This window comes from Neopelma chrysocephalum, unplaced genomic scaffold, assembly GCF_003984885.1.
Source record: "Neopelma chrysocephalum unplaced genomic scaffold, ASM398488v2 Primary Assembly neopelma1_22, whole genome shotgun sequence".
In the NCBI taxonomy this organism is placed as follows: domain Eukaryota; kingdom Metazoa; phylum Chordata; class Aves; order Passeriformes; family Pipridae; genus Neopelma; species Neopelma chrysocephalum.
The window spans coordinates 19,233,619-19,246,579 of NW_020897689.1; the positions used below are offsets into that span (position 1 = coordinate 19,233,619).

Here is a 12,961-nt window from a genome sequence, read left to right on the forward strand (position 1 = left end):
CATGACTGTGGTGTACCCTTGTGCTGAAGACTTTACAAGGACTGTTCCTGAAAAACCTAAGTAATGCCTTGCCCAAGGAAGAAGTTAGTTAAAAAATGGATGGGCTCTGCTGAATGTCTGCAGTCAAGAAGATCTCAGTTTGAGAAGTTCGTGTTAAGCATCACTAAGCACAGCCTATCTATACTGCTGAGCGAAATAAGGCTGATTGGCATGGATTCATGTGCATCCATACTGGGGCTAGCTGCTTCACAGAAGCCTGAAGGGAGGTGATGTAATTGAAAGCGGAGCTGGGAAGAAGGTAAACGTGTAAGCAGTGTGGACAGCTGGGTCCAGTGCTCAGCAGGCTTTCCCCTTAGCAAACTGGAGGGAGCTAGAGCACAGGCTTGAGTACTCTCCTGTGACTGTCCTTGCTGCCCTGGCACTGCTGAGGACATAGCTAAGGAGCAAGTTACTGTGCATCAGTGTAGAAACACTTGGTGCTGTTGAGCAAAGCAACGACTTTGGCTCACTCTATTTTGGCACATATTCTTTTCAGAACAAATGACTTTTCCTTTCCAGGTAGGAAATGGATAGGCATCATGAGAATTCTCATACAGACTGCACCTGCTGGGAACATGGGAGCCTGTACCTGCCCAGAATCACCTGTCCCCTTTGGCACCCAGACACAACTGGTACCCAACAATACCCTGCAGCTTTTGTCCCTCAGCTGTGTGATTCTCCACACCACAGTATCCATGGCTTGTAACTAACTCCAGCATCACTCTAAATACAGACTTTGGGGACCAGACCTGGTGTTATGTCCAGGCCATATGCCATGTATCTGTAGAATGTCTCACTGATAAGTGCCCACTAACGTGGTTGTTTCCCCTGCATGAGCCTCAGCACGCCAGGCATGCTCTGGAACAAAGGGAGAGAGAGGACTGTGATACGCAGCAGTGGCTCACTGCATTTGTATCACTTGCAAGCACTGTAATAGCTAACAAGCCATAATCTGGTTACACTACTTGTTTCATTTGTTTTCTATCCATTAGCCACATTCTGGACATATTCTGAAATTCACAAACTGGTTTTTGAATACTTTTCTTGGTGTAGCGAATGTAGCTCTCATTCAAACCAAATTGGAGGTCATCTTTAAGGTCGTTTAGTGAACTGCCAGCGGGAGTCTGCCTTCGTGGAGCTTATCCGCCCATGGGCAAACTGAAACTGCAAATGAGCAACTGGCTTTGGAACTGATACAGCTTAGCATTCAGTATTGTGTTAGTAGGTTAAATAGCCATGAGTATTAAACAAGGCTAACAGACAAAGATGAGCTTACAGAAAGCCTGGAAATTAAATTGAGCCTCTAAACTGATTCTTGTCACTGTCATCCTGAATATTAACAGATTTCTGCTAGCCCATGCAGGGATGGGGCAGGAAGCACTGCCTGCATCATGTCACACATTCTAGGGGAAATTGCGGTGTCCCACAGTGCTCCCTCTTTACCTCCCAGTACATTAGTCCTTTCTACTATTTTGGCAGCTGTCCATTTTGAGTTTGCTCTCCCCATGATTTCTCTCTGCTTTTTTTTCACTTCTTGATGTAGGCAGGAAAGTCCTGTTATATGCCTGCTAGATAAAGGGTATTGCATAGCAGGCAGCTTTAAGGTGGGGAATAAACAAGACACAATAAATTATTAAAAGCCAAAGTTGCCGTAGTAGGCAGGCTTCCCTATGCAAGAAACTCCATCATTATTAATTTATTAATATAACTTCTAACAGAGAGACAAATTGAAACCCAAGGATTTATTCTAAGTCATCCTGAGCTCTTATCTCTTTGCCTATCATTTTGATGGATACAGAATACAACTCGCCTTAATGTTTGGTTTCTTTCTTAAAAAAAATGCCATTAATATCTGTGGAACAACTATTCTTTTTAACTTTTTCTTGCATACACCGGTGGTACAATATGCACGCTCTTTCAAAATAAAAAAATCATTGTTTTCCTCTCAGTATGACATGTACTTAGTAAGCAGCACTGAAGACCTGAGAATTCCCTGGCTGATTTCACTGAATTCAAATCTGGTCTTGCGTTATTTCCCCCTGAGCAGCTGAAAGCCATGTTTACTTAGTAAAGTTTGACCTGTCACAAATGTCCCAGCCGCAGTTGTTAAAAAAACTTAAACTTTTTCTATAGTGAAAGTTAGCTGTGCTCATCTTATCCACTCTTAAGCTCATGAAATGGAAGTTTGTTCAGGTAATAATATTACAGGTCCTTCTTACTCAAGCTACAACTCACTAGTTTTCCAGAAAAGATACAAGGGAATATACTACAGCACTAAGACTGCTTTCACTGCTCTTCCTACAATCCTGCATGTAGGACAGACAGCTTGGATCACAGCTCAAGCAATTGTCCAGAAAACAACCCTAAGTCATTTCAGATCGAAAAATAAATTATATACATCTCAGATCAAAAAATATAATCATAGAATATACATATAAATAATATACATATACAACATACATAAACATATACATGGGTATGCATGGAGACAGTGAGAACATCAGGTGTAGCAGTAAACCACGTGGCTATGGGCTTTGCTTGCACCCAGGCTTGGCTACCCTGCATGCTTGATCTTAAGGGCCAACCATTCATATGAATTGCGATGCCTAAATCAAGGAAGTTTCTTAAGTCAACAGATAGCACGTCGGGTAATTTCCACACTATTCTCAAGCCTCACGTTTCATATGTCATAGCTTGCTCTGTGATGTTCCATACTCAGTCACCAGTCTGTTCTCTTCAGTGTAGCTTATCTAATGCTGACTCCTTTGATGTGCTCATTAGCCGATTCAGAACATGCTGAGATATGAGTTCATGAAATTGCATTTTTACATGTAAGCAGTCTTTTACATTCTCTATTTAGTAGAGGTTTTTTAGGGTTTTTTTTAAAGTGTTTCATTTGTCCCCAAAATAGTTTTGAGAGAACAGGAAATGAAACTTGTATTCTATATTTGCTGTATCTATGTCTTCTGTATCCATATATTTCTGACATAAAATAGAGGCCTGCAAAGAGAAAAAATACTTTCCAACCTTCTACCTTTCAGAAAAACAAGCGCCTTTTCTCCTAATGTCCATCAAACTCCTAATAGTTGTTCAGAAAAATTTCTGCTTTCGTGTTTGAGGCTTATAAGGGTTAGAGTTAAGAAATGAAAGAGGTAACTACAAAATGGTTTGGCCAGTTTTACTAACTTACTTGCATAAAAAAAAATCACACTGAGTACAGTAGAGGTTGCGAGTCTTTTCTTATGTACCCTTGTAGATTAACTCAATAGCATAAAACTTAAAACCATGATAACAAGAATGAAGGAGATCCAAAATCAAAATCCAAAGTATGAACAATAAAATGAGAGTCAGTTCATGAAAAATATAAGCTCCAAAAACTTCAGATTTCCTAAATGGAACTGAACTTTAACTCAGTAACTTGAAGCTGACTGTTAAAGTCCTGGGTTACTTTCAAGAGCAGAAGTTTAACTGCTGCTGCTGGAAGCAGAATGTAGGTGTAAGCACATCTCAGGTGATTAATGTGTAATTAATAATACAGAACAAGAACCATTGCATACAGTTTGCACTTAATGATTATAACTTATATATAATTCCTATCCAACCTGCACAGTTTGTAAAATAACACTGACTATCACAATGCTTTAGGTGCCTGGAAGACCCTGTGTGGTGCAAGTAATGGATTTTAATTGATTTCCTTTCTGGATAGATTCCAATTGGTCAATAAGGTCTTGGACCCTGATGTGTATGATTTCAACTCTTCCTCCAGCAGTGTCCAGCAAAGGTAACACAAAGTGTAATGACATATGCCTAAATTAATTTGCAGCTGAAACATCCCTCCTGATGTTTTCCAGTCTTTTTTTGCCTACACAGTGCTTCACTTCCCTGGAAATCAGAAGGTGCAGAGCGCGCTGCTGAATGATGTGGTGTGACAGGCTCCAATGCAGGTGCAATAAAGAGATACAAGAGGCAAATTATTGCTGGAGAGGAAAGAAATGCCAACAAAACCCTTAATCCTCAGTATTACCTGTTTCTGAAACACGTTGCTTAAACAGCATTCTTTTGTGTAGCGTCTTCACAAGCACATCTTCGCGCACGTTATAAATATGGCATCTTTAATAGATCTGTAATCAGAAAAATAGTTTGGAGGTGATACTGCAACGTGACTTGTCTTGCGCTTCGCGGTGCCCACGGGAGGCTGTTGCGGGCTGTCCCCAGTACCGAGTCCCGTGCGGAAATTACAGGTGTGTAACACGCTATTAGCACCGAGGCTGGGCAAACGCCCTGGGGCCGCGGGGAAACGCCTGCTCCCGTGGGAGCCGCCCGGGCAGAGCCCACCACCGGCGGGCACCACCGTGACGCCGGTATCCCCGCTGATGCCCGGAGCGCGGGGCAGGTCCAGCCCGCGGGGCGCGGCCGAGGAGCCGCCCTCTGCCCGCCCCTGGCCCCGGCCCCGCCGCCTCCCTCATCCCTCCTCCCATCCCTCCCTCCCTCCCTTTCTCCCTCCCTCTCTCCCGGCGGGGCGCGGAGTACGGCGGAGAGATGTGGCGGTGGCGGTACGTCAGCGGCCGGCAGCTGGACGGCTTCCGACAGTACAAGGTGAGGAGCAGCCCCGGAGGTCGGGAGGGGCGGACGGTGCTCCCGGTGTGGCGCCTCCGGGCTCCGGAGCGCTCCGCTCTGCCGCGGCCGAACGCGCAGTCCAGCCCGGCTCTGCCCTCGGCCCCGGCCGGCCGGGGCGTCCGCAGGGATGTCCCCCATCTCCATCTGTGCCCGCTCGCACCTGGCCGGGATCCGACTCTGATCGAGTGCGTTACCTGGGTAGGAACTGGGTGTTCGCGAAGCGGCAGGTCTTGGTGGAGACAGAGTGAACTGGGCTTTGAGTGAGTATCAACGTCTTTAAAAGCCCTGCCCGTTTTAGGGCAGCGTGGTTTAGGAGGCATCTGGTGTTTCTATAAGAAACAGTGCATTGATGGTGCTTGTCTGGGTCTGTGCAAAGCCTTCAGACACAGGAATGCTCTAGCACTGAGAAATAAATAAGGAAGACGGGAAAAAAAACACCTTACTTTCAATAATTTGAACTAAACCCTGTGTTTGCAAATAACAGGCATGCAGAATTCAAATGAATGGATGAATCATTAGATATTTAGATTTACCAGTGTTATTTCACAGACTTAGGATATACCTGGGCTTTGTTCCCAGCACGTTGCAGGTGCAGTACAGGGGAGCATCGGATTTGCTCTAGCTGAGGTGCAGGTGTCTGAGATGCGCTATGCCACCCTGTTTGCACACACTCACACTGCTCCCTGTGAAAAGCATGTAGGGCACTCCAGCCTCCACCAGCACAATGTGCAACCTTTTATTTGATGTTCCGTTTCCCAAGGTAGCCCTTACCCCACACTCCCCATGATTCTTGTCTTCTTGCTTTTACCATGTACCCTCCCAGGCTGGCATTGGCCCAGGACACTCAGCTCCTCCCAAGCCCTTCCCTGGGCCAGCAGCTCTGCCTGCTCACCTCAGGGTGAATGATGATGGAGGAACTGTGGTTTCGAGAGCTTTCTCCAGGTTGCTTACTAGGAACTTGTTTTGCACAGCAACTCGTTAAAATGTATCAGCCTGTTCCTGTGTCTCTGGTGTGTGGGGGATAAAACATGCTGCGAGCTGCGTCTGGCCACTGGGTGTAAGTTGCACAGGCCTGTGCTTGAACAGTGGAGCCGCAGTCTTGACTGAGATCACCAGAGGAAAACAAAAAGCTATTTTTAGTATAAACAGACATTGTTATTTAAGTAACCTTCCTAAAATATTTGAGTTCATAGTACAAATACAAGGAACACTTGTGTTATGTTCTTCCTTATCACTTGAATGAAAGTGGCTTCAAACAAGTGCAGATGGGAAAGAATCAAAATAGCATTTTTTTAAAAATAGCTTGTGATCATTGTGCCATACTTATGATTTGCAGGGCAAATGATTAACAAAAGACAGAATCACATATCAAACCATTTTATTTTAGTATATTGGTTTCTTGAGAGCATTGTAAAGGTCAGAAAATATATTTGGTAATTTTCTTAACTGTAGGACTCAGCCAACACACTTGAGAAGTATCTGTTTGACTGTGTTCTGGAAAAAGTGTAGAAAGTACAGGTTTTAGAAAGATAGAAATTTATTTAGAAATCAGATAGTCAATTTTCTGTTACCTGAGGTGGCTCAGGACTGGGACATCCTGGAAGTAATTAGATCCAAATGTCACAGGTTACACCCAGAGAAATACAGCTGCATGAGATGAGCTGGTGGGGTATCTGCACCATTTTCCTGATGTTCCAGGTTGCAGGAGGACTTGGCAGGGATAGCAGCTCTGCCCATTCTTAAATACCGCTCACAGTAGATTAAAGTTCTCAAAAAATGCAAAATGGGTGCAGCAAGGAGACACTAATCACTGCAACAATCTCTTCCCCCTCACCCTCCCATGCCTAGGGCTGCTACCACAAGCACAACTTTGTTCTCATCACTTCCCAGGCCTAAGACATGTTCTTCAACCCCCTGTTGCCCTCTGGCTACCATCTCCTCCCCTCCAACCTGTGCCCTTACTGCATCCTGCTCCCCTAGCTTCCCATCTCCTCTGCAGAGATTGCTGCTGCCTTTGCTGCCTACTCAACAGGCGCTAAACTCTTGATTACTGTGCCCAGCACACACAAGTTACCTCTTCTTACAACCACCTGGCTATTTCTGTAGTGTGTTTCCTGGGGAACCTGGCTCTGGAGTGCTGCGGAAGGATACATGGGCTGGCCTTGTGGAGAAATAGATAATCTCTCAAAGGATTTGTTAGCATATGTTTGATATTGGGCTAAAACAATGTATTGCTTTTGGACATGAAGCATGCCTAGGAAACTTTAGGTAGCAGTATTCATGTCTCTGTTCTGCATCCCACTGCAGTATTATATTTGCAGTAGTATAAGTGGCTTAATATGCTCCGTACTTTGCACAGCTTATCCACTGACCTGATCTGAGAGCTGAGCATAACGCAGCTTAAACTAACTTAAAACTAATTTGTGTAATCAACTCCTTTCGTAAAGGCAAATTTGGCTTGAAAAAAATGCTGCTTGATTTTCAAAATTTTCACACAGCTGAATTAATTTCTCTGCCATGAATACCACAATTGTATGTCTCAGGCACTGTCTGTCTCCTGTTCGCAGTTGGAGGAGGGCCTTGGCAACAAAACCAGCACAGTTCTTTGCAAAGGGAATGGCAGACCTCTAATGAATGCAAAGACTTCAGCACCCTTTAGCATGTCAGGTCCATGTAAATTATGCTTTTGAAGCAAGTTTTCCCCAATTACCAAGCTTTGGTTTACATCAGAGAGTGACCTCAGAGCACAAAAATGCATTCCCTTTGAATGAACCTAAATCAACTGTACTAAGAAAAAATACACAAGTACACCAAATACATTCAGTCCATACTATTCTAATGGAACCAGCTTAGTGTAAAATTTTCTGAAATCATTTTAGCATAGACATTGGATCCTCAGGGCTAGCTATTTCACTTTACAAATCTATTCCTGTTTATTCTGCATGTTAATGGGGATTTAGAGATTTGGTTTTCTTTTTACTGCTTAAAAGCACACTGAGAACAGGTGGAGATGTGATGATGAGACAGTTCAGATGCAACCCTCACTATTGCTGCTGTGATAATTCTGCCATCTTCTTGACTGTGGGGCAGGTGGACAGGTCTTGATTTCAGGATAGTTGCATGCTTGGTGATTTGCTGCAACTACAGAGCAGAAGATGCTGATACTTGGATTTTGTGCTATTCCCTGGGATCTGGAGCAACACAGTCTAAAGGCTGCAGCCAACTCCTATTGTAGAGCTTAGGTCATATCGTTTCTACTTTTATATTTTATCAACATTCTGCAGTTCTAGAGGAGCACCCATGGAATTTACTCAGCTGCCTTTTTTCTCCCTGTTTGGGTTTCTGTCGGAAACAAGCAGTTCTGACACAGCCAGGTGATGAGTACAGTTAAAAGCAGAATTTGGACCAGAATGCAGTAATGTCAGTGGCGAGCTCTTGTTGCCGTTGCATCTTCTCATCAGTTTTAGGATTTCCCTTGCAAATATACCTTGAGTCAGCTTTTCTGCAGCACCTGTGCACAAAGGTTTCCCAAGCCAGAAAACTTTGATGTTTTATCGTGTTTCAGGATAAAGGAGATCTAAGGACAAACTATAGAGGCTTGACTCAAAAAATAGGCCTTGGAAAAGATTATTTAAAAAATCAGATATAACATTAAAAATTAAGGTCTATGGTTTCACATTTTCATCTGAATTTGTCAACACTGTTTTTATCCTCTAAGTCATTTTTTAGAGGGTAACTTGCTGAGCGGATGAGGGTTGGGATGAGAGGTAAGTAAGATGAAATCAATGTAAAATGGAAATGTAAAGAGCAATCTTAAGTTCTCTGTCAAAGTAGGAGGTTCTGTTAAATGGAATCCTACCTACAGAGCTGTCTCTCTGTCCGAGTTCTGTTGCTGTTCAATACTTTCATTAAATAACCGAAGGGAGGAAATTGTAAAATTTTCACATGATACTAAAGCATTTTGAAGAATAGGGTTATGATTTAAAACGTTACTGGAAAGGGGATACAATGGCCAGAAATCAGTATGAAGAAATCCAGTAAGCACTTAGGGGAAAGAATAATCAACATTTTGAACATAAAATAGGAGACAGCGGACTGCAGTAAAGATTCCTGGGGATCAGGAATATACTTTTGTAGCTGATGTACTGATCAGGTATCAGGTGGAATAATATGTACTGCTTGCTTTGGCCCACAATTTACAGTCCACAGAATGACATTATGAATACTAAGAGGCTTAGAAAAGATGAACTGTGAGAAACAGTCTGAGTACAATGGGACTAAGAGCCTAGCAGCTGGTTAGTCTTCATGAGTGCCTCCTTTAAAGAAAGACAATATGTGAGTTTTGGCTGGACAAAGAGAAATTTAAGGTGTCTGCTATGTCAGTCTTGTGTTGATAAGGCTTGCTGGAACAGGTACTAAAGGGGATTGGGCAATCATTAATCAATCTTAAGAAATGGTCCGATTTCTCTGAGGGAAGATCAACAATCTAGTGTTGAGTGCTGATAAACAGTTGCTGATGCCTTTTTTAGCAAAGTTTTGAATAATGTATTCTCTTTTAGTGTGCCAGCATGGTCATTTATCACAAGCAATTGGCTCATTACCTCATGGTAACTTGATCTGCTTCCTTAATATATACTGAACATGATCCTGCATTAGGTGACTGTGCTGTAGTAGAAAACCTCTCAAATTACATCCCAGCCCTCATTTTGGTAGATTAGAGAAACCAGATCGGATGTATGATGATCATGTTTCAAGGCTTGATTTTTTCTCTTATACTGACTTACACCAAATGAGCAAAGTGTGTTGAGTATAATCTAGTGAGTTCCTGTCTGGAAGTTCAGGATTCATCCAGATACAAGACTGGATTTCTGTGAAGCCTTTATGCTTCTCCAAGGCTACCTGTGTAACTATGAGATTTAGAAACATAATGGCTTCTGCTTACCTTTGTTGAACAGGAGTTTTGTTTTCGACTCCAGTGGCTCAATAAGTTCACATGATATTGAAAATTTAGGATAGAAGACTCTCATTTGCATGTTTATCTGAAACTTTTTAGGACACAGTTAATGGTGTTTATGATTGCATGTGGACAATTTGATCTATGTTGAGTACATTCATTACATGATTATTATATAGTGTTTTTGCAGATAGTATGTTTAGTTTTTTTCCCTAATTTTTAATTCCAAATATTATTTGAAGGCAGTTACCAGTTTTATTTGCTATAGTTAGATTTTTCAAACCACTGCAGTTTAATCAAGTCCTTGAATACCTGAGGCAGTGAAAACTAGGGTTTTCCAGGTTCTATGAAACAGTGAGTCAACAGCCCACTGCTCTACATATAAAATCTTCTAGTCTTTCTTCTTCATGTTACTTTGATGGATTGGAAGGCTGGGGTTGTTAAATAATATGTTGTTAAATAGTATGTGAAATAAATAATTCATTACTTTTATATTTTTTTGTCACTCGTACTGGTGTGTCAGAGTTGTGGGCCAACTGAATACCTGAAAGACAATGTCTGTGCACACACTACCTCTTACTCTTATCCTGTTGTAATGGTAGCTGACATAATGTAGCAGTTCAGGAGCTCTGTAGTCATTATCTTCCTTTTACACATCATATGTTAATGAGCCAACAACATAATGAAATCACATCACAGAGATGCTGCATTTGATATTACTTGCCGCAGGACTTTTTTCCCAATGATGGTGTTATTGTACTCGGTTTCGAGTGCAATATTAAACCCATGACTTTACAAAGGTTCATTAGATCACTTTTAGGACAAATACACTCAATATAAAAAGTTGTATGCCTTGTTGAATCTCATGAAGGTGCAATTACCAACCACATAATTTCATTTGTTTGCTTTATCAAGAGATGTTAGTGTTCTGAAATGCTTATTGGATTTTTATGTGTAGGATATGTATACACATTTATGTATTTACATGTATTTTTGTTTATTCATCTGTGTTTTAATAGAAGACTAATTGCAAAGATGTATCTGTGATTTGGATGTGGATTATTGGTTATAAATCTAGGTGAACCCTTCTTGTAAGGGTTGTTTTATAGGGGGAAGAATCTTTCTGTGAAGTATCTCCTCTCTTGTACATCAGGATACTGGATAACACAACTGGTTTTTATATGTGGTATAGAACCTCTGTTTAGCATCCCTCATGAAAACTACAACCCACTTTTAATCTGCCTGACCTTCTGGGCGTGGAGCGGTTTCTTTGGTTTCCCCAGGGATTTAGGTACACATTCTGGCAGATCTCCAGCTGCATGGGAATTTGTTCTACTGTTTGATCTTTAAAGGGCTGCTGGCACATAAATGTTTGTACATGCATAGAATCCTGATGTTGTTTCCTTTTACCAACTGTAGAAGACCAGTCTATGAAAAAAACCCCAAAAAACATAAAAATCAACTTCCTTGCTATGTTTGAGCTTCTTTGGATGGCAGTAGTTTACAATCATTTTGTGCAGTTCCTTGAGAGTGTGCAGGTTTTGGTTTTAGTAGGATTTATGCTTTTGCCAATCTGGGCCAGCCTCTACCTTTGTCCCTTTAGAGCAGCACATGTGCAACTGCCTTCTGTTATCTATCACTTGCTCAGTATTTAATCATGTTTCTGTGCTCCGTGTAGTTATTTTGGCTTTGTTGTTAAGTGTTTGAATGTGTCCCACTAAGCAAAACCTTTTCCTGAAGACAAATTAGGCAGCATCCTTAATATAACTACTGTTGATTGAAAAATGGTTGCCGACTTCCAGTTCCACTGACTCTCCACCTCTCCCTGGTCTGGGTGCTTACAGTCCTGTCAGTAAAGAATCCAATCTTTATTTAGTCTCTCACAGTGAACAGGAACCTCACTGTTGGGACCAGGACATTATAACTTCTTGCCTCAAAATGTGCTTCTCTTGCAATTGTATTGAGTCCCCGATGTCTCTCATAGATCTCAGATTTCAAAAATAGCTAGTCAGCAAATCTGTCATCATCAACCATTTACTCCTGGTGAATGGGATTGTGGTAGACAGGAAGCTGTACATGAGCCCTCAATGTGCCCTGGCAGCAGAAGGTCAACAGCATCCTGGGTCATATTAACAGTAACATGGCCCATTAGTAAAGGGGGAAGTAATTACCCACCTTTACTAGGCTAAATCTAGAATACTGTGTACAGTTTTGGGTCCCCAGTTCAAGAAAAACTGGAGGAAGTTCAGTGGAGGCCACCAGAGTAGTTGGGGATGGAGCATTTGTCGTGTGAGGAGAGGCTGCGGAGTTGGGGCCTATTTTGCCTGGAGAGGAGATGCCTCCAGGCAGCAGCTCCCTAGTACCTATGGGGTGGTCCTTGGGAGGGCTCCTTGTAATTGTGCACAGTGGGAAGATCACAGGCAGCAGGCACAAGCTGAATCAAGGTATCTTCATGTGGCCTATAAGGAGAAAATTTTCCTCAAGGACACAGTGAAGCTGTGGCAGAGGTTGCCCAGCAGTCACCAACCTTGGAGCTTTCCAAGCTGGATAAAGCACCAAGCACTTGGTTTTGAGCTCCTGGCTGAACCTACTTTGAAAAGGGGGAGACTTTATGAGGTGCATTCTGACCCGAATGATTCTATGATCCAAATCCATGACTCTGTGATCTTAAGGGAAGGACACTGCTCTTCAAGCAAGGGGATGTGCCCCACTAGCAGGTACGACTCCCTAAGAGCATCCTATCCTGACCCACAGCTCTATGTGTGCCATGACCTCATGGACGTGGGTTCATACGTACTTCCATTAGGCAAACAGCTATGGCCTATGGGTCAATGACTGTGTCAGGGTTCCTGGAAATGCGGAGATCTGAATCATAAGTATACCTTTGCAACAAAGCATCCCCAGGACAGCTTTTATGTAATACATTTTATTTTATATTTAATGTAATACGTATGTTAAGTAATACAGTTTATATAATAACAGCTTTGTGATGACTTAGTAATACTAATCAGAATTGTTGAATTGCCCAAACCATGACACTGGGTTTCGAGCATTTGCTAGGAATAGTACCAGATGGAAGGGAAATATAACCATATTTCCTAGCTGTAGGTATGCATAGGCTAATGGAATTGAAGGGAGCAAAGTCAGGGGGGAGGGAACTGCTTAGGAGGCCACCTTGGGCAGCCTCTTCCTTCACAGTGCAGCTACATCCAGCCCTAGTACACACAGCACAACCATCAGGTAACAAAGTCCACAAACTCAGAGCCCAAAGAGACAAGTGTTTGCATCTGAGTATGCAATTACATGCCCTCCACCACCTACTCTTTGCCAGGATAAATTACAAATCCTGTT

At 42.5% G+C, this 12,961-nt stretch overlaps 1 protein-coding gene across 2 annotated transcripts in view; it reads left to right on the forward strand.

Moving 5' to 3' along the window:
• Window positions 1–4,533: 4,533 nt before the first annotated feature.
• LOC113963345 (ethanolaminephosphotransferase 1-like) overlaps window positions 4,534–12,961 on the forward strand; it is a 57,833-nt gene continuing 49,405 nt past the window's right edge. Inside the window, exon 1 of one of the 2 annotated variants that reach the window (XM_027674268.1) lies at window positions 4,534–4,635. In XM_027674268.1, the coding sequence (XP_027530069.1) occupies window positions 4,579–4,635 (57 nt within the window). In that variant the 5' untranslated portion in view covers window positions 4,534–4,578. Of the gene's footprint in view, window positions 4,636–12,107; window positions 12,328–12,961 lie in introns of those variants that run through there. The other variant, XM_027674274.1, reaches the window with a different exon arrangement.